The sequence below is a fragment of the Nesoenas mayeri genome, assembly GCF_963082525.1.
Source record: "Nesoenas mayeri genome assembly, chromosome: Z".
In the NCBI taxonomy this organism is placed as follows: domain Eukaryota; kingdom Metazoa; phylum Chordata; class Aves; order Columbiformes; family Columbidae; genus Nesoenas; species Nesoenas mayeri.
The window spans coordinates 59,205,842-59,224,905 of NC_137542.1; the positions used below are offsets into that span (position 1 = coordinate 59,205,842).

Here is a 19,064-nt window from a genome sequence, read left to right on the forward strand (position 1 = left end):
AGTCCTGAAAGTTTTCATGGACCTTGGAAACACACACCAATTTTCAAAGAAGTCTTAAGTATTCCACAACTTTGTCTTGAGAGACCCAGGCTGAGGCTAAGTGCTTGTCTTTGTTGGTTCTGTGGGCCTTGAACGTACATAGTATTGGCTGGTACTGAAAATTCATGATATATTAAGTGACATCCTTGAATTGTGATGTGAACTGCTTATGAGGCATGGAAACAGAACTAGTTATCTTATAGTACAAGTTTATCTTTTGTAACAACAAAGAGTGAGAGAACCAAGGCAATCTTAACTATCAGTCTTATAATAGATGTTAAAAGTAAATGTAGGACTTAATTGCAGCCTTGGAAAGGCAGAGTTATGTTGCAGTGAAAATAATGAACATTTCAAGATTGGAAGAAAATACCTTATCCAGCTGAAAATAAAAGGAGAGTGTTGAGGACAATTATCTAGAACATTATTGTAACTGTGAGAGTGAATATATAATTAGTATGTGGGCTAGAAAACTCACCATCATGAAAAGGAGCTTGGAGAATGTTCTTTGTTAAGTTTTTAAGTGCAATACACTCTTTTTTTTTTTCTGTTATCTTAGGCTGCCTTTGTATTTTGTTGTTCCCATATGCGTTTCTGAAGAGAGTATCTTGAAGTATGAAGGCAGAGGCATTCCTGTAAGTACCTATGTATGGCTGTGGATATCTCATTGAGAAGTGATAATTTTAATAAGTGTTTCAGATGCTACTGCATATGATTTTTAGAACTTGTTTTCCACAGCTCACACTTAAACCTTGTCATCTATAGAAGGGGAAAGAAATGCTGGAAGAAGAGGTGCTCAAAGTGTTCTGTATTCCCCTTAAACAGTGTAAAGGAAAACGGGTGTTCACAGCCCCCATTTACTTATATCAAATGTCTAATGTCATATAGTCTTCTGTCGAGGTTTTGATTGCGGAGTGATAATAAACCATGGCAGATGTATTGTTAACCCCCTTTTCTTCCCCTTCCTCCTTCAATTTCTCCCTCTCCCCCCTTCCTGCTAAGGACAGGCGATTGGGAGGGAAAGAAGGACGGAGAGAAGAGAGTTGGAAAAGTTTAAAATGTTTTACTAATGATACTAATAAGAATAGAGAAAATAATACAAAATATACAAAACCAATCTTGAAGAGACCCAGCAACTGTAGAGCCGGCACCTGAAGTCCTGGATTGGACTCTGCAGCCAACCGGAGCTGGATTCAGTCTCTCACTAGGCCTCAGTTCGCAGGGACGACTAGCAAGGTCCTCTCCTAATGTTGGCCATAAGGAAAAAGGGACGAGATCCTTGTGATCTCCCACTTCTATATGAAGTATTCATGTGAATGGGCTGTTATACTCCATTGGTCAGTTTCTTGGCCACCTGTTTCTCATTGCCCCTCTCCTGAGAGGTGCATCCATGTTTATCAATAACTTCTCCTTCCTTTGCTATGTTTACCAAAACATGTATCTGGTTTTCCAGAAAAATGCAGCTAATGTGAAGGCTTTAGCTGACAGGCAAATTCACTAAAAGAGAACCTTGTTTTTAACAAAACCAGGACATCATCTTATGCTACTGGTCTGTCTATCCACCAGCCTGTTTGTCATGATACTGACTGGCATTTAGCTGAGGCAGGATGTAGGGCTTGAAATGCTGTTTGAATATTGAAGTGAAGACCATGCATGTGCAAAAATAGTTGAATACCCCCAGTTGCCTAGCTTGGGTACTGGCAGGTCACGTGACTCTGATGCAGCATTTTTACAAAGCCAAGTAGCCTAGCTGAAAAACTGGTTCTACCAGTCTCAATAGAAAATGCAGTTAAATATACTGTTTCGTGCCCTCTAGCAAGCTGGCTTGGCTTCCTACCTCATACCAGAGTTTAAGAACCAGTAAGACAGAGTAGATAGAAACAGGGAGCAAAGTAACCTCTACTTACGAGGTCTTCCATTATTTGCTGCATGTCTATAAGGTTTGCCAAGGAAAATCATGCTTATTTCATGCCCTTAAATCAACCAGACCATAGAGACAAGTATTGTATTGTCCTGAAGAGTTTATCCTTTCAGATAGTGAAGTTTGAAGTAGTTTGGTTTGCTTTTTCTTAGATAGTCAACCAGACAAATGACAGTGTCTCTTAAAAAGAAACAGAAGTGTTGGTTTGTGGTTTGGTTTTGGTTTTGTGTGTATTTGTTTTTCAGTTGCATCGTGCATTGCTCAGAGGCCTTGTAGAACTCTTACCTTTATTTCCAAATCCTTTTTGGGCAGTTCCTAGCAGACTAGCTTTGCTATATTAAATCTGTTTGAGATGGCAGTGAAAGGACAATACAGTCACTTTTTCCACTTTTGATGATTGTGAGGTTTCTGCATCCTTCTAAGGTGCACTTCTTGGCTACTGTAAATTAGTAGCAGAAGTCTTAACTTCCTTATTTGATTTGTTTAATATTTCTGATAAAGTTTAAAGATCAACTTCAGAGCTTCAAGCAACAGGTGTGAGTCAAGAAATTACATGTCAAGGGAAGAAGCTTTGAGGACAGACTTGCTACAGGAATACCTGTAACTATGTAATCTGTTGTAGTTGTGGAGTTCTTGTTTAATATCCTATTTCATATGCCTTGGTGACTTTTTATGTGTAGTTCAAATAGAAAGACATGACAATGTATTTATTGTGAGTTCGCTCAAGGGTGAACTACAAGAAATAGGCTACTTACAGCTGTGTGGGCAGGAGCTGTCTTGCTGTGGCATATCTTCCAACATAATTTGGCCATACACCTTTTAAACAATTTTTTTCACCAGTGACTACAGTTGAGAAAATACTGTTCTGATATAATCTGACATTTTCTATTTCCCTGTTCCTGTATAAAGTTTAACTTAAAACTTGAGAGTGGTAACACAGTGTACTGAGGCATGTAGTTTTGGTGTAAATGTCCAGTTTGCTCCTGCTAATGATATGTTGAATACACCAAAAATTTGGTAAAGCACAGCATAGAAACATTTCTTGTAACCACTCGATCACTTAAGCAAATACTTTGTATGGGACAGTTTACCACTTTTTATCACTTGGTAAATGTCTTTCTGCAGATTTGGTGTTGGTCTTGCCATAATGGTGCTGCTCTTCTCAAAATGTCTGCATTTCCCAAAGAACAGGATGACAGCACTTCACAAACACATAAAGCCTTCTTGGATGGGTCAGTAATAGCTATTCTGTCCACAACACTTTGCTTGGTATGGACCTTGCTTCTCTTTTTCCATACATGCTGTATCTTTAAGCTTGCCCGCATCAGGAAACAAGTTCTAGATCTAAAAGTAGTTTTCTGTAGTGGAATGGGTTTAAGCTCTTTGCCTAACAGCTTGGTCAGTTATATAAGACTGTAACATCATTGTAGGCTTAGTTGCAGAAATATGTATATCTATATATCTCTGTATCTATATCAGATGAATCTCTTTAGAAACTGTGGCTTGTTATTAGGTAAAGCAACACTGAAGCCTGTAGGTCTTATGTACAGTTAAAGTATCATTAACTGATTGGCTAAATTATATTTGCAAGCAAGTTCAGACTCCATCTGTGAACATTCATTTGCAAGCTGAGTTTTAAATCTGTTTGAACTCTGTTGTCTTCTCAGAGCTCAACTTATATTCTTAAAGCAACCTAAAATGACTGAGACAATCTAGTAGTTTGCTACTGCTGCTTTCATATGTGATGGCATATAGAGCTTTTTTCAGCTGAGACAGCTGAATTAGTTCAGCAGTCTGAAAAATGCTTAAGTTAACGTAAGAGGAAGAGCACAGACCCCTGACTGAGAGTTACAGCAATGACTTGTTGCTCTTTTTTCCTGGCCTTTTTTTAACCTGTTGGGTATCCTGGATAGAAGTTCTTCCTTGGCAGCAAGCTAATAGATCAGGCTATTGTGTACCATTTGTGCTGCTTCACTGCCAGCTCCTTTCTCCTCATACATGGAGAACTTGTTAATCACATAGAACTAACAGAAAATAGGTCAATAAGGCTCTTAAAGCCCCTTGTTTTTAAAATTAATTATACTTGCATGGGAAAGACTTTTGGCCCTTCCTGCAGATCCTGTAATATTTCTCCCCTGAAACCCGGAAGTTTCATGACTTCCAGCTCTTTGCAACGCTGTTTCATAGTGTGAAAGTAAGAAAAATAGCAATAAGTTGCAACAATGCATGAACTGATACTTTGATGCCTGTGGCCATCTGGACTTCGGGGAATAGTGGTGGGTTTTTTTGCTATGGAGTACTGGTGGTTAACCACTAATATTTAAAAATATATCTACAAATTGTACATAAGGGTGTGTTAACATTCCATTGTAATAGTAGTCTGAACTCAAGCACACAGCAGTTGTTTACCATTAATAGCTTCTTCTATTAAAGTTGTTTAGAGCCAGACCTTCTACCACAAATTGTTTGCTTCAATTTGGAGGAGGTATTGTAATTGACAAATGATTGCTTTCTCTCAGTCCTCTTATCTGGTGCCTCTTCCAGTAGGTCTAGTAACCTGCATTCTGGATGTGGGCTCCTGTAGTTCTCACTTAAAGCAGGCTTGTGTGCTGCAACATACAGGAAACAAATGAGTCTGCCCTGTCTGGGCAAATGCCTGCAAGGCTTCACTTCTGAACTATGACCTAGAGTAGCTTTTCCCAAATCCTAACAACAAAAAGCTGACATGACAACAGAGGTATTTACTAAGCTGATGTTCATCTGAGCTGTGGAGCCTGAATGAGAAGAGATATTCTGGATCCAAACCAAAGCTTCATCTGGCCTGGGAGTTTTTCCTCAGCTCCTAGGGAAAAAATCAGCAGATATGTATGGCAGCACAAGGCAGATATACTTTCTTTTTCGAGTCCAAATTGTTTCTTCTTTCTTTTACTTCTATGTTTCATTAACAGACTTGGCAGCTAGGTATTAAAATGTAATTTGGTTGGTGAAAGCCAGGTAAAATTTTAAGTGTCTGCTGGGAGGTTTGAGTATTTCTATCCGTCTCTTCTTTCTGGACTAATTTCTAAATAGCCTGCTAGTAAAGTAATTTTGATGTGTGTCTACTGAAGACAGTACTAAAGGAGCAGTAGTGAAAATCAAGTTATGCTTGTACTATAACTGCACAAATATGCACAAATATAATCTTATTGGTGTGACAGTTAAGAGCAGCAAAACTTGTCATACACTTGTAGGCAAGCTTCCAGCCAGTATTTAAAAATGCATGGAGGCCATTAGCTTTCCAGTGTGTGTATCTTTTTCATCTTACAGCTGTTTCCCAAATTGTGCCTATTAACTTTGTCTTCAGTGATATTAGTTGGTGCATTATTTGACTGGTGAAGCAGAAGACTTTAACATCTTGATGATTTGATTTAGAATCTATAAGACAATTAGCAAACCTCCCTATGAACTCCTGAAGACGGATGACTTGTCAAGCAGCCTTCCATCTCTGCAAGATATCCAGACTGCATACACAAGATTTAAACAGCTGTTTTTGATAGGTAAGTCAAACTTTAGCCTTTTTTTTTTTTTCCTAAAGTGACTGAGATGCAAAGCATAATAATGCTAGTTTAGGTCTAAGGAATGTAGTCCTTATCTTGATTGGCGACTTGCTTTTGACAGTGGTTAAAAGCAGACCTTTATGTAACTGAAGACTGTGCTTATGACTGGAGTGTTTGTAGTTGACTGTTTGTAGTTCTTAGACTTACTACCTATTGCTAAGCAGTCACAGTATCTGAAAATTACTTCTAAACGGAGTGAATTAGGAGTTTAAATGTGTGTTGGTTTGAAATTTGTAGGAGAGATTTTTTTTTTAGTCTTTTGTGGTCCCTTGAAATTGAATATTAAGGGTTAACCTTTTAAGTTTTAGTGCTATGTCAAGAGTTCAGTCTAAATACTAGTTAGTTTTTGCCCTTCCTTTTGTTACGAACTAGTCACATCTCAAAACCTATGAAGCATTAACTTGCTTAAAATTCTGTCACTGTGGCTGTAGTGCTAAATGGGACTGCTCTAAGTAGGAAGTCCATTTGAACAGAGTAAAAATGGAAGCCATGTGAAAGTATAGACTAGGCTTTCAGACTTTGCTGGGACTCTTGAAGTATTTTGCTGTCATGAAACAGTACTTTGACCTCGCCTGTTGGCATGAGAAAAGCTCCACAGCACCTTGCAACTGTGCAGTGTGCCATTGGGCCATTTTGGACAGTAGGTCTTCTACAAGATAATGAGGGTAAATGTTGCAATAACCTCTGTCTGATGTTGTTCTGAACACTGGGGCAGTTTGCCTGTGGGTACTGGTGTTGGATTAACTGTATATTTGCAATGTAGCCTACACACAGTATCTGTGTTGTGTTGGTTTCATACATGCAGATTAGCTGGTAAATTGATATTGATTGCAGACTAGTATGGATGATTTCTGGTAAATACGTAGTAAAGATTTCAGTGGCATTCTGAAGAGAAGTCCAGGATATATGAGGCATTTGCCAGAGTTTCACAGTGAGGATTTTGTCCAGAATACAGTGTCAAATCCACAGTCAACCTTAGGAGCTACAATTAATTACCTATATTTTAATGTAGTTTCTGGTAACTTACCCTCTGTCACAGAGGCACTTCAAAGTCAGTTTTAGGCAGACAACAAGTTCCAAAACAGACTTTATTCTAGCTGGAGAAGTGTAGCCAATAAACTGACTACAAACAGGGTTTATACAATTATTTTGCACTCCCATGACATAAAATGTAGGTTGGGATATCAGTTGAGGAGATTTTTGGGGTACAACAACGTAAGAATAATGATGATCCACAACGTGCACTCATACACTCACAAGAAACAAAGCTGGAGGGTACCCACAAGCAAAATCACTTGCCTGGGTTAGGCAAGGGCTCTCACTTGCCTGGGTTAGGCGAGGGCTCTCACTCGCCTGGGTTAGGCAAGGACTCATTCAAGGATACATACAGTAAATGACCACTCGCCCAAATGAGGAGGTGGGGCGGTCTCAGTCCCGAGAAATCCTTAGACGGCGTCCCAGTCTAAGGGGCGGGCTCCAGCTCACAGACCCGCTGCTCCGACAAGACCACTCAAAGGGGGCATTCGGCAGGGACCCCGTTTTATAGCCTGGTCAGATCTGGTTGTGGGCAATTATAACATGGTCCAGAAGCTTTGCGGCTACTCTGGACACCTCCTTTGTTGAGGACCCTGTCAATTGACTCAGGGTCTGGTTGAGGGCCCTGTCAATCAACTGAGGGTCCCGTCCCCCTTGCCCCTCAGCTGGTGGAGGTGAAGTCACCCTACCCTGGGGCAGGGGAGGATGTGGCTGGCAGCACCTTGGCACCACCCTGGGAGTGTATGTGGGGACAGGCACAGTGGGGCACAAAAGGTGCTGAACAGCCATCAGCTGTCCCATTGAAGGCTCCAGACCTCAGGGGAAGGTGCAACTACCACGCCCTCCTTTAGGAAAAAGGCTAAAGGTGGAATTTAAGTCAATTAACCTCTCAGGAAATAGTGCATTTTCCAATGGTATAACTTTGTCATTGTCTTGTAATACTTGAAGTGAAATGGAATATGCTAAAACTACATTCCAGTCAGTGTTTTTGTCTTACAGCTTTTAAAATAAGCTTTGTTAGTAGATCGTGGCTCACTGAGTATAGCACTATGCACTACCAGTCTGAGAAAACCATTCAGGTAACTTTTTGCAGAAGTAGTAAGATCCTACTGAAGTGGACTATGTTACTACTATTTTTCAAAGTCTGAACACATTAACCATTATTTTGTTCCATACATACCTAGTTAATTTGATTTAGGTAACCTCCAGTATAACTTAAATTTCCTGAAAACATGCCCAAACTGAAGTTTCAGTTATAAAAATCCCTCATTAAATGAAGCAGAAACCGCATTAGTAGGTAGCTGCTTGAAAGAGGATTTTGATGGCGACAGCTTGGATACTCTTAAATTTTTCCTCTTATTTGAAATGTTGCAAAAGCAGATGCTTGTTTTACTAGACTGCTCGCAAGCCTCAGTGTATGCCATTTGCTCACATACCTTAAACAAGACTTTGAACATTTCAGTTCTCAAATCCTAGTGAAGTATTTCTTCATTTTTGTAGAAAATAGGAAGGAAGGGAATGGTTGCTATCTGTTGTGATGTTATGAAGGAAAATACCTCTATTAAGGGGTGAAACTAGCTGCAACTGTTTTCTTGTGTCTTTAAAAAGAAGTTCCTGCTTTGTCTTGGAGATGATTTTGGCTCAGGGAGAACTGCCAGACCAAGCGATTTTTTTGCAGAGGTCTGCATACAAGTGGTTGAGTGTAGATGTGGTTGAGCACAACCGAACAAAACAAACAGCCACACTTAATGTGCCTACGCAACTTTTTGAGTAAAACTCTTCTATACTATCCATAATGTTAGAGAACTAAAGAAAATTTAAGTATGGGCAGCTGAGAGTGGCCTCACAGTCTCAGGCCCTGGTTGTTGTGGGGGATTTTAACTTCCCTGATGTTTGCTGGAAGGACCATTCAGCCAGCCAGCCACAGTCCAGGAGGTTCCTCCAGTGCATTGATGAGAACTTTCTCATGCAGATGGTGGAGGAGCAGACCAGGAGAGGTGCACTGCTGGATCTCATCCTCACTAACAAGGAGGGTCTGGTCGAAGCAGTAAAGGTTGAGGGCTGCCTGGGTTGCAGTGACCATGAGATGGTGGAATTCAGCATCTTGTGTGGTAGGACCAGGGCAATAAGTAGAATTGCAACCCTGGACTTTAGCAGGGCTAACTTTGGCCTTTTCAAGCAATTGCTGGGGGAAATCCCATGGACAAGGCTGCTTGAAGGTAAAGGAGCCCAAGATAGCTGGGTGGCATTCAGAGATTGCTTCTTCCAAGCTCAGGATCAGAGCATCCCCACACACAGGAAGTCAAGGAAGGAAGCCAGGAGACCTGCGTGGTTAAATAGGGATCTGTTTGGTATGCTCAAACAGGAGAGGAGAGTTTACAGGTCATGGAAGCAGGGGCTGGCCACTTGGGAGGAATAGAAGGTTGCTGTTAGAGGTCTGTAGAGGTAGCTGGAAGGCAGCTAGGATAGCCAAGGCCTCCTTAGGATTAAACCTGGCGAAAGTGGTCAAGGACAGCAAAAAGAGCTTTTTCGAATACATGGCAGATAAAACTAACACCAGAGGCAATGTAGGCCCACTGATGAATGGGGTGGGTGCCCTGGTGGCAGAAGATACAGAGAAGGCAGAATTACTGAATGCCTTCTTTGTCTCTGTCTACTCTGCCGGAGGCTGTCCTGGGGAGCCCTGTACCCCTGAGACCCTGGATGAAGGCAGATCAATGGAGGAGTTTGCTTTAGTCGATGAGGACTGGGCTAGGGAGCAATTAAATAGTCTGAACATCCATAAATCCATGGGTCCAGATGGGATGCATCCGTGGGTGCTGAGGGAGCTGGCTGAAGTCATTGCTAGACCGCTCTCCATCATCTTTGCCAAGTCTTGGGTAACGGAAGAGGTGCCCGAGGATTGGAGGAAAGCAAATGTCACTCCAGTCTTCCAAAAGGGCAAGAAGGAGGACCCGGGTAATTATAGACCGGTCAGCCTCACCTCTGTCCCTGGGAAAGTAATGGAACAGCTTATCCTTGGTGCCATCTCAAGGCATATCAAGGATAAGAGGATTATTAGGGCAGTCAGCATGGCTTTACTAAGGATAGGTCATGCTTGACCAACCTCATAGCCTTTTATGAGAATGTAACAAGGTGGATGGATGATGGCAGAGTGGTGGATGTGGTCTACCTTGACTTCAGTTAAGCCTTTGACACAGTCTCCCACAGCATCCTCACAGCTAAGTTGAGGAGGTGTGGTCTAAACAATAGAGTAGTGAGGTGGGTTGCAAACTGGTTTAAGGAGAGAAGCCAGAGAGCGATAGTCAATGGTGCAAAGTCTAGTTGCAGGCCAGTATCTAGTGGAGTGCCTCAGAGGTCAGTACTGGGGCCAGTATTATTCAATATGTTCATTAATGATTTAGACGAGAGAATAGAGTGTACTATCAGCAAGTTTGCTGATGACACCAAGTTGGGAGGAGTGACTGACACACCAGAAGGCTGTGCTGCCATCCAGCGAGATCTGGACAGGCTGGAGGGTTGGGTGGGAAATAACCTAATGAAATTTAACAAGGGCAAGTGTAGAGTCCTGCATCTGGGCAGGAACAACCCCAGGTTCCAGTATAGGCTGGGGAATGACCTATTAGAGAGCAGTGTAGGGGAAAGGGACCTGGGGGTCCTGGTGGACAACAGAATGACCATGAGCCAGCGCTGTGCCCTTGTGGCCAGGAAGGCCAATGGCATCCTGGGGTGTATTAGAAGGGGGGTGGTTAGTAGGTCGAGTTTCCTTCCCCTCTACTCTGCCCTGCTGGAGACCCCATCTGGAGTATTGTGTCCAGTTCTGGGCCTCTCAGTTCCAGAAGGACAGGGAACTGCTGGAGAGGGTCCAGCGTGGGGCAACAAAGATGATTAAGGGAGTGGAGCATCTCCCTTATGAGGAAAGGCTGAGGGAGCTGGGTCTCTTTAGTTTGGAGAAGAGGAGACTGAAGGGTGACCTTATTAATGTCTATAAGTATATAAAGGGTGAGTGCCACGAGGATGGAGCCAGGCTCTTCTCGGTGGCAAACAATGATAGGACAAGGGGTAATGGGCTCAAGCTGGAACACAAGAGGTTCCACTTAAATTTGAGAAGAAACTTCTTCTCAGTGGGGGTGACGGAGCACTAGAACCAGCTGCCCAGGAGGGTTGTGGAGTCTCCTTCCCTGGAGACATTCAAAACCCACCTGAACATGTTCCTGTGTGACCTCATCTAGGTGTTCCTGCTCTGGCAGGAGGATTGGACTAGATGATCTTCTGAGGTCCCTTCCAATCCCAAACATACTGTGATACTGTGATGGAATAAAAGATGTTATTGCTATAGATGAAAGCATGTTATTTCTAGAAGAAAAAAAAGGCAGAAATCTTTCCCTTGGTATCATGACTTTTTGGGTCATTTTGAAGGACTAGAACTTGGTACTATAATCTTGCATTGATTCAGAATGGACAGAGGTTTTTCAAATAGTGATGGCAGGCTAAATGAAACTTGAGATTTGGGTGCAAGGGAATATTCTAAACCTCAGATGGAAAGATGGTGAACTGGAGACTAAAGGGTATCTTGAAGTACTGTGATGTGTATACTTGAAAGGGTGTCATATGAGAAGGTTGGAAGTTAATTTGAAGATGTTAATCAGAAAAGATTGGAAGAAACAAAACCTAATGTGAACAGAACTGACTAGGGAGCTTTGAAGATTCATTTAATTCTTTTGTGGAGAACTAGCTTCTGTGGCCCAGGCGAAATGAATCTGGGAAAGAAAGTTGGTGAGTTTTTTTGTGGTTTTTCTTTTAAATGTATGATGAGCAGAATGAGGGGTACAAGCAGGCAGAACAGCTGTAGGAACAAAGCAGATATATGCCTGTGCACTTGAGTATTGTAGATGCAAGCTGCAGAGAGCAAAACAGAACTGTGTGTTGGAATTAAACATTGGAAGCATATGGAGAGATTTTGGGAGGGGAGAAGTTCTACAGAGACATGCAGAACCAGAGCGATCAGGAGAGCAGGGAAGGAGGGAGGTGTGGTGTATCTCCGTTGTTTCTCAGTAGTGGAACAGGTGTGTGCCTTTGGCATCAAGGTTTCTGCTTATGCAGGAAAGGTAATCTAATCTCGTTTTAATTGACCATATCAGCTTGTGAAAACTTTCCAGTTTCTAAATACTGGCTTTGATAGAAATAAAAGCAATAGAGGTGTAGGTTGCATTTAACCAGCTACAAAAAATGCTAGTGAAATTCATAAGAGTTTAAGGACTTTGTGGTATTATAGGCCTCCTGGTTTATCTTAGCTATTCCCTTTTTTATCTGCCTTAATGCCTCTTCTGTTTAAAACATTTTTCAGGTAGTCTTATAAATTTATATAACCTACTTCTAAAACTCATTCCTGTTTCTGACTATAATGATAATGACTGTCAAAATCCAGTCTCCTTATGATAAGGTTTATATAGATCATGTTTAGAGTCAAGGCAACCGGAACTTGGGAGAACCATCTCCTCTGATTAAACTACTTTTCTTTTCTGTTCCCATTTTGTCAACAGATTTATTTACTTGTTTTTGTTGCTATGAACCGACAGCATACTTCTTCTAAAAGCCCTATGCTGCTATAAAATTTTACTGGTGTTTTGTAGGACTACTTCACTTCCTCATTTAGTTACAAGGTATTGACTTCAACAGTGATGAGCATTTACTGACTCCTTGGTATTGGTTGTTTCATAGCAGTTCGTAAGTGAAGAGTAATACAATGGATGGCTGTTAATTAGCACCACATGTATGTGAACAAACCAATTTCTGGGTTCTGCTGTTTTGTTTTTTTTCAGATAACAGTACAGACTTCTGGGCAACTGATGTGAAATGGTTTTCATTACTGGAGAGCACAAACTGGCTAGAGATAATCAGGTTTGCTGTATCTGTAACTTTCTGGGTTTCAAATTGTTACTAAAATAAATTTGTTATTAAAAGTTTCCTGAAATATTATGACATTCTTTACCTGCAGCAGTAGAGACAATTAAGACAGACTTATGGTCCCACTGATGTATCTTATTTCTACAACTTGAGACAGTATTTTTACAGTGCAGGCTTATGTAAAGACTCCCACATAAAGGATGGGAGAAGCAGCGATCATTCCAATTACAACTCTTCCAACAAAACTGTTAAAACTATAGATCCTAGTAATTTCCCTCCTACACTTTGGTCACCTTCTTCCCAAACTGAAGAATCCTATTTGTTTTTTGCATGAAACCTATTCCATGTCTTTGACTGGTCTTGCCATTCTTCTCTCTACTCTCTACTTCTGTAGTGTCCTTTAGGGACGGGATGAACTGAAGTATTCAAGATGTTAGCCCACCAAAGATTTAAAAATGACAGTTGTTCTCAGTTTTGTCCCCTTTCTCTCCTGATTGTTCCTCAAGTTCTTTTTTCTTCTCTCAGCAGTCCACAGTGAGTAAGTGTTGGAATGGCACTGGCTAACTTAAGGCTTGCTATAGTGGAATGTTGAGGCTTTTTATTTGGCTTCAGTGCTACTTTGTGCTAGCTCTCTTGTCAGCCAGTCTATTCTGTGATCAGCTTGTTACCATGAAGTGCTTCTGCAGTCAGCTTTAGTTCTTTCTTGTCTTAATAACAATCAATAAATATTGATAGTTATTCATTCCTTAATCCAGAATTTAAATGGATGTTGAATGTGAGGTTCTAGTGAAGATCATATGTTGAGAAAAGCATTGATATAACACAGATAACAAGCAGTCTAAAGTAAATGCCAGCCCAAATTCCTATCCTTAGTGTTGTTTTGAGACTGGTCGTTTCCATACTTGGATCCAGTTGCTTCCTGTATCAGCCTGTTCTTGGCTCTCACAGTTAGCAGGAATGCCTTGTCAGCTATTGTAATGCTAGAACAAAGAATCTGACAACTCCACACTTACGAAATAAACTATCAGCTTCTATAAGTGACCTAAGCATTTGCAAGAATCCTAATTTGTGTGCAGGCTTCTGCTGAAAAGAACCAGCTTTATGAAGAGGTAGGTCTGGAAACCAACAGCATTACATCTGGTTTTATGTGGTCTTCAATTCCACTTAGTGTTCCTTGTGTAATGGTAATCTCTGAATAAATTTTGACTGCATATTTACAAGATATGACTGCTGCTCCTTCCCTCTGGCTCTTAAAACTGGATTATGGGAGAAGCTTAGTAGGTAGTGGGTTAGAACGTAAGTGTGGTGATGTTGACTCTTCCCAGGATAAAGATATGTCTCTTAGCAGTTGTATTAATAATATGAGTGTGTGTCTGATGGCTGCTATTGATCCAGAATAAATCACTGTGTTACAGATGTACAGAGGTAACAACTGGAAATGCATGACCAATGGCCAAATAAAGATACTTCTTGGAAGTTTGTTCTTGAGGCTAAACAGTTGTTCACTTACCCACGTTGAGCATGGTTTTTGTGGTTTTAATGATTAGTCAAGTATGACATTCCAGTCCCTTTTAGGGGAAACCAATGTAAGAAACTTAATTGCAAAAATGCTATGAAAATGTTCACTTATCTTTGCCTGTACCACAACAGGCGAGTCTTGAAGAAAGCAATAGAAGTTGCTGAGTGTCTGGAGAGACAGCATACAAACGTTCTCCTTATAGGTAAGAATTTAATGAGATTATCCTATGTATTTTTAAAAATTTCTTTAGAATTTCTTTAGATGTAGCCTAAGATATGAGTCTATAATTATGGTAGAGGCTGGTAAAATTCATAGAGTACCAGACACTTATATCTCTCACACTCCTGGAAATGCTTCCTGTAGTTAAATAAACCACAGTAAGTGTAGTCCCAGGCTAAGACAAATAAGTTATAAATGAGAAAGCTGCTGATAAATTGTCAGGAGTGTCATGCTACCTGCTGTTTCTGCACTCCTCTTTCTTAACTTATTTTATTGAAGACCTCCTAGACCTTTTGCTCTGCTTTAAGGTGAGGTGGGGGAGGGATACCTGCAGAAAGAACACGGAGCATTAGAACTTTCTAAAAAGAGGTTTTTATGTTCTAGATACATTCTGAATACTATGTAGTCTCTTTGCTAATAATACATGAAAGAATACACTTACTGTACACACCTTCAGCAGTTTAGTTTCCTAGATTGATTGAAGTAACCAGGTGAAAAAACAAACTCAGTGTTAACTATTAAGCTATTTTCAGATTAGGTTTTTGATCGGGGTTTTTTCCCCACACACTGGCATTCGGGGAAGCTAGCATGGGGAAGAGATGCTTCTACAGGGCATTATCATACTGTAAGTGGACAAGAAACCTTACATTTTTACAAAGGGAAGTACTGGAAACATGGATTAACTTTTCTCTTATGCTGTAACACTTGCAAGAAATTGTGTGCTTCTCTCATCTTGAAATACAGTTTTGTTTTTCTGAAACTAGAAATACTTTGCTTTCTTACCCAAAGTTTTAGGAATGGCTTAGCAGACAATGTGGTTTCTGCTCTTTTCTGTAGAAGAGAGCGCCACTGATCTGTGCTGTGTAATATCTAGTCTGGTTCAAGTGATGATGGATTCACACAGCAGAACAAAGGCAGGGTTTCAGAGCCTTATTCAGAAGGAGTGGGTAATTGGAGGACATGGCTTTTTGGATCGTTGTAACCACTTACATAAGAGTGACAAAGAAGAGGTATGTTTGGGGTTTTTTTATTACTTTCCTTGCTTAATGTTTAAAAGATTACTCTGTGTAAATAGGGAATTAGATGTCCGTCCAGAAGTTCCAATCACCCTGAGGATGTTTAATTTTATGTTTTGTTTTATGTGCTGATATTTTGGACAGTGTCACTGTTTTTGGTGTTTAGAGTTCAGCAATGTATTCGTAACTAAACAGAACAAATGTAAAATTTCCTATTCAATCTTGTGGTCTTTCAAAAGGCATGTATCTCATGTCCTTTTAAACTGCATTAAATGGTAGTAGTAGAAATAACTTGAGTGGCCCATTCTTGTCATATCTAGAGTGTCATTTTATGACGTCTTGCTAAATGTTGCCGTCACACCTTTCCATTTTTGTTTGTATTTTGGAAATAGATCAGATTGCTATACAGAATAGAAATCATAAGTGCAAACTGACTAGTTCTAATCAAGAATTGCTATAAACTAGTTTTGTTTTGCCAACTTTAAAAGGCTGCATAGCCGCAACTTTCATAGCTAGTTAATGTGTGCAAATTCAGGTTAGCAAGTGTTCATCTCTTCTGTCAACAATTGGCCAAGCATAGCTCAGATGATTCTTCTTCAGGGTTCAGCCAAAGTTATATGCAGCAGTTCTGTAGTTAACCAGGTTGCTTTCCTTAATATTTGGAGAAACTAAATGCTATTAAATGAATTATCTGCATGGTGGAACATTTTTTTTTTTTCTGAAACTGATGCAGTATCTTCTTTACTTAGGCTCCTGTTTTTCTGCTCCTGCTAAATTGTGTTTGGCAGTTGGTACAACAGTATCCTCCAGCATTTGAGTTCACAGAAACTTACTTAACTGTCTTGTCAGACAGCCTCTATGTGCCTATTTTTAGTACTTTCTTCTTCAACTCACAACACCAAAAAGACACTAATACGGTAAGCATTAGTTATTTGCTGGATACAATGTGTTGGAGAACATGTTTGACCAATAAGTGAGGGGTACTAAAAAAAAAATTATTCCCTAGCAGCACATATTTCCATGCTTACTTGAAATGTGGTGCCTTGAAGGGTAAATGAGTGTGGCTTTGCGTGTAAGGAGGCAAGTTCAGGACTTAGGAGTTTATGATGACAAAGGAAAGTGACTTGGGAACATATTACTCCTAATGTGTGGATGTGGGTTCATGTTTGTTGCTTTTCTATGAAAATGTAATTCCTCAACCTACGAGGGATATCCTGCTGTCCTGCAGAGTAAGTTATCTACAAAATTCTTGTGTAGTATTTTCTGTTCTGTTCCAAAATCAACATTTCCTGGATGTTGATTTACATTGGGTCAATGGAAGCAGTGGGAGTATCCTCTGCAAGGCTGCACAGAGACTTACAACAAAAAAAAAAGCAAAAATCACTGTCTTGCTTATAAATAAAGTATTTATCATAAAACTTAAACTGGTGGCACTGCATAACTGCAGTTAACTTTGAAGTTTGGAGTGGTTTATTCCACAATCATAACATGCCCCTTGCGTTTGAAGGACTCTATATCCTGCCCAATATTCAAAACTTTATTTTGTTGTTAGATTATTTAATTTTATTTTCAACTGGGAAAAGTATTCCTGGTAAAGTGTAATTGCACTGTTGAAATGAAAGACTGTCTGATGTTAGAGTAATACAGAAATAGCTTTTGTGTCTGTACTCAAACCTGATAATGTTCATCTGTTGAATACATAGAAATCATGAGTGTTGTTGCAACTCTTTGGTCTCTTCTCTGAAAAGCCGGTTTCTTAATTTCACCTTGACTTGGTCAGAATTCCTTTCTAGCAGTATTAATAGTGAGCTGTTTGTCTTGGCAGAGTGGTGAAAGCCTCAAGACACAAAGTGGTCCTTTCAGATTTCTTACTGTGTGGGACTGGTCTGTGCAGTTTGACCCCAAGGCCCAGGCTTTCCTGAACAACCCTCTTTATGCAGAGAAGCCAAAACCTGAAAAAAGTCAACGGAAAACTGCACGATTCAAAGTAAGTTATGTGCTGCTTAACTACTTTTTTAAATGATAAAAGTATTGTACACATCATAGCTGTGAACTCAGGTTGTTTTTCTTCATACTTTTGTGCAAGTGTAGTGATAACTCATGGCGCTTAACATCCAGGTGAGCTACACTGATGTGTTTGGAGTGAGCTTAATTTGTTGTTCCATGGAGTGCCTAACTGAAATACATAGGAGGTTTATAATGACCTTCCTAATTTTGTGCGAGTGTAACTGGAGTGTTTGCTTGTACTTGGAGAGTGGGGAAGAGTGACCACCACCAACAAAAACTGTCTAGGGTGTGGAGGATTACAGGGTTGGCAATCTCATTACTGGACAGTAGCACCAATTCAGTAAGAAAAGTTTGTTTGGGATAGCCTCCTTCTGTTGAAATATCCCTGTTGGTAAACTCTGTTCTGTACAAAGCACTCTGAGACTGTCAGCATGATCTACAGCATTAATCAGGGAACTCTTACATGGTGGGAGGCAATGAGGAACCACTGGATAAAAACTTCTAAGCACTCCTTGATTTATGTGGCTAGCTTAAACTAAACATGGAAGTTGGTAATACTTGCATTGTTGCTTAATTGCTATAGTTACAGTGCAGGGAAGGTATCTGGGAATATTATGCATGCTGTATGGGTATTTGGTATGTTAGCCATTGAAGACAAACAGGTTTAGATGATATAGCAAAGTAGTGGCTGTGTTGAAGTGACTTCATTGCTTGCAAGTACGTTCTGAATCCAAGTTATGTTTTTATTTCTCTTAAGATGTCTTTTAAAGTCCCATCAATACTTATCCCAGTAAATTTTTCTTTTCTTTCCTCTTAAAGCATCAACGGCAACTTTCTTTGCCATTGGCACCAACAAAATCTTCCACAAAGAGAGGATTTTTCAGGGAGGAAACAGATCATTTAATTAAAAACATTCTGGGTAAAAGAATTGGCAAATTCATAAATTCTTCAGATGAACCTCCAAATAGCTTCAGGGAATTTTATGATAGCTGGCATAGTAAACCTGTTGACTATCACGGTCTTCTGTTACCTCGCATCGATGGCCCCGAAATCAAAGTCTGGGCACAACGGTATTTACGGTGGATTCCTGAAGCCCAGCTTCATGGTGGTGGTACAATAGCTACAGCTGCCAAGATTTTGGACTTGATGGAGGAAGTGCAGAGCTTGCAGGTGAAAATGGATGAAGAACATAGTCAAGCTATTTCTGTAGGTGTACATTCTGTTCCACTGCTGAGAAATTCTGCCCGTTTGTCATCCTTGTTTCCATTTGCTTTACTTCAGAGACAGTCTATCAAACCAGCTTTACCCACTAGCACCTGGAAAGACTTGGAAGATGAAGATGACTTGGTCAAGAGGGATGATGAGTTTGTTGACCCAAGTGGTGATATCTCATAAAGTGTATATAAATTAAAGTATCAGTTGTATGTGGCTAAGCTCTGAGTTTTAAATGTTGTGCTGTATCCTCATATAAGGAACTCACACAAGCATCTGCAGCTTATCTAATGGTGTTTTGGGGTTAAAAAAAGACTTGGTTAGGAAGAACTAGTTGCCATGATTAACTGAGCGTATTTTGAACTACCATGTCACTCTAATAGTATTTATTGCAGAAGCACATTTTTAGCATAGGTGTAATAAAAACAGAGCTCTAGGCTGCAGTAGCCATATGGCAACTTAAAACAAAAACCAAAAACCACAACAAACCACCGCAATCACACCGCCTTATTTTCTCACATGAATGATGTAAATGTGGAATACTAAATACAGCAACAATTTGTATTTTGACATAAAACATCTCCTTCTGCTAAGAG

General features: G+C 40.2%; 1 protein-coding gene across 1 annotated transcript in view; it reads left to right on the top strand.

Annotated features, from left to right (window-relative positions):
- MTMR12 (myotubularin related protein 12) overlaps positions 1 to 18,651 on the top strand; it is a gene marked incomplete at its 3' end in the record, with an annotated part of 35,487 nt that extends 16,836 nt beyond the window's left edge. The window contains exons 8-16 of the mRNA XM_080362253.1: positions 596 to 671; positions 3,083 to 3,189; positions 5,369 to 5,493; positions 12,411 to 12,489; positions 14,146 to 14,216; positions 15,071 to 15,243; positions 15,999 to 16,166; positions 17,075 to 17,236; positions 18,076 to 18,651. Coding sequence (XP_080218379.1) covers positions 596 to 671; positions 3,083 to 3,189; positions 5,369 to 5,493; positions 12,411 to 12,489; positions 14,146 to 14,216; positions 15,071 to 15,243; positions 15,999 to 16,166; positions 17,075 to 17,236; positions 18,076 to 18,651 — 1,537 coding nt within the window. The remainder of the gene's footprint in view (positions 1 to 595; positions 672 to 3,082; positions 3,190 to 5,368; positions 5,494 to 12,410; positions 12,490 to 14,145; positions 14,217 to 15,070; positions 15,244 to 15,998; positions 16,167 to 17,074; positions 17,237 to 18,075) is intronic.
- Between the last annotated feature and the right edge of the window lie 413 nt (positions 18,652 to 19,064).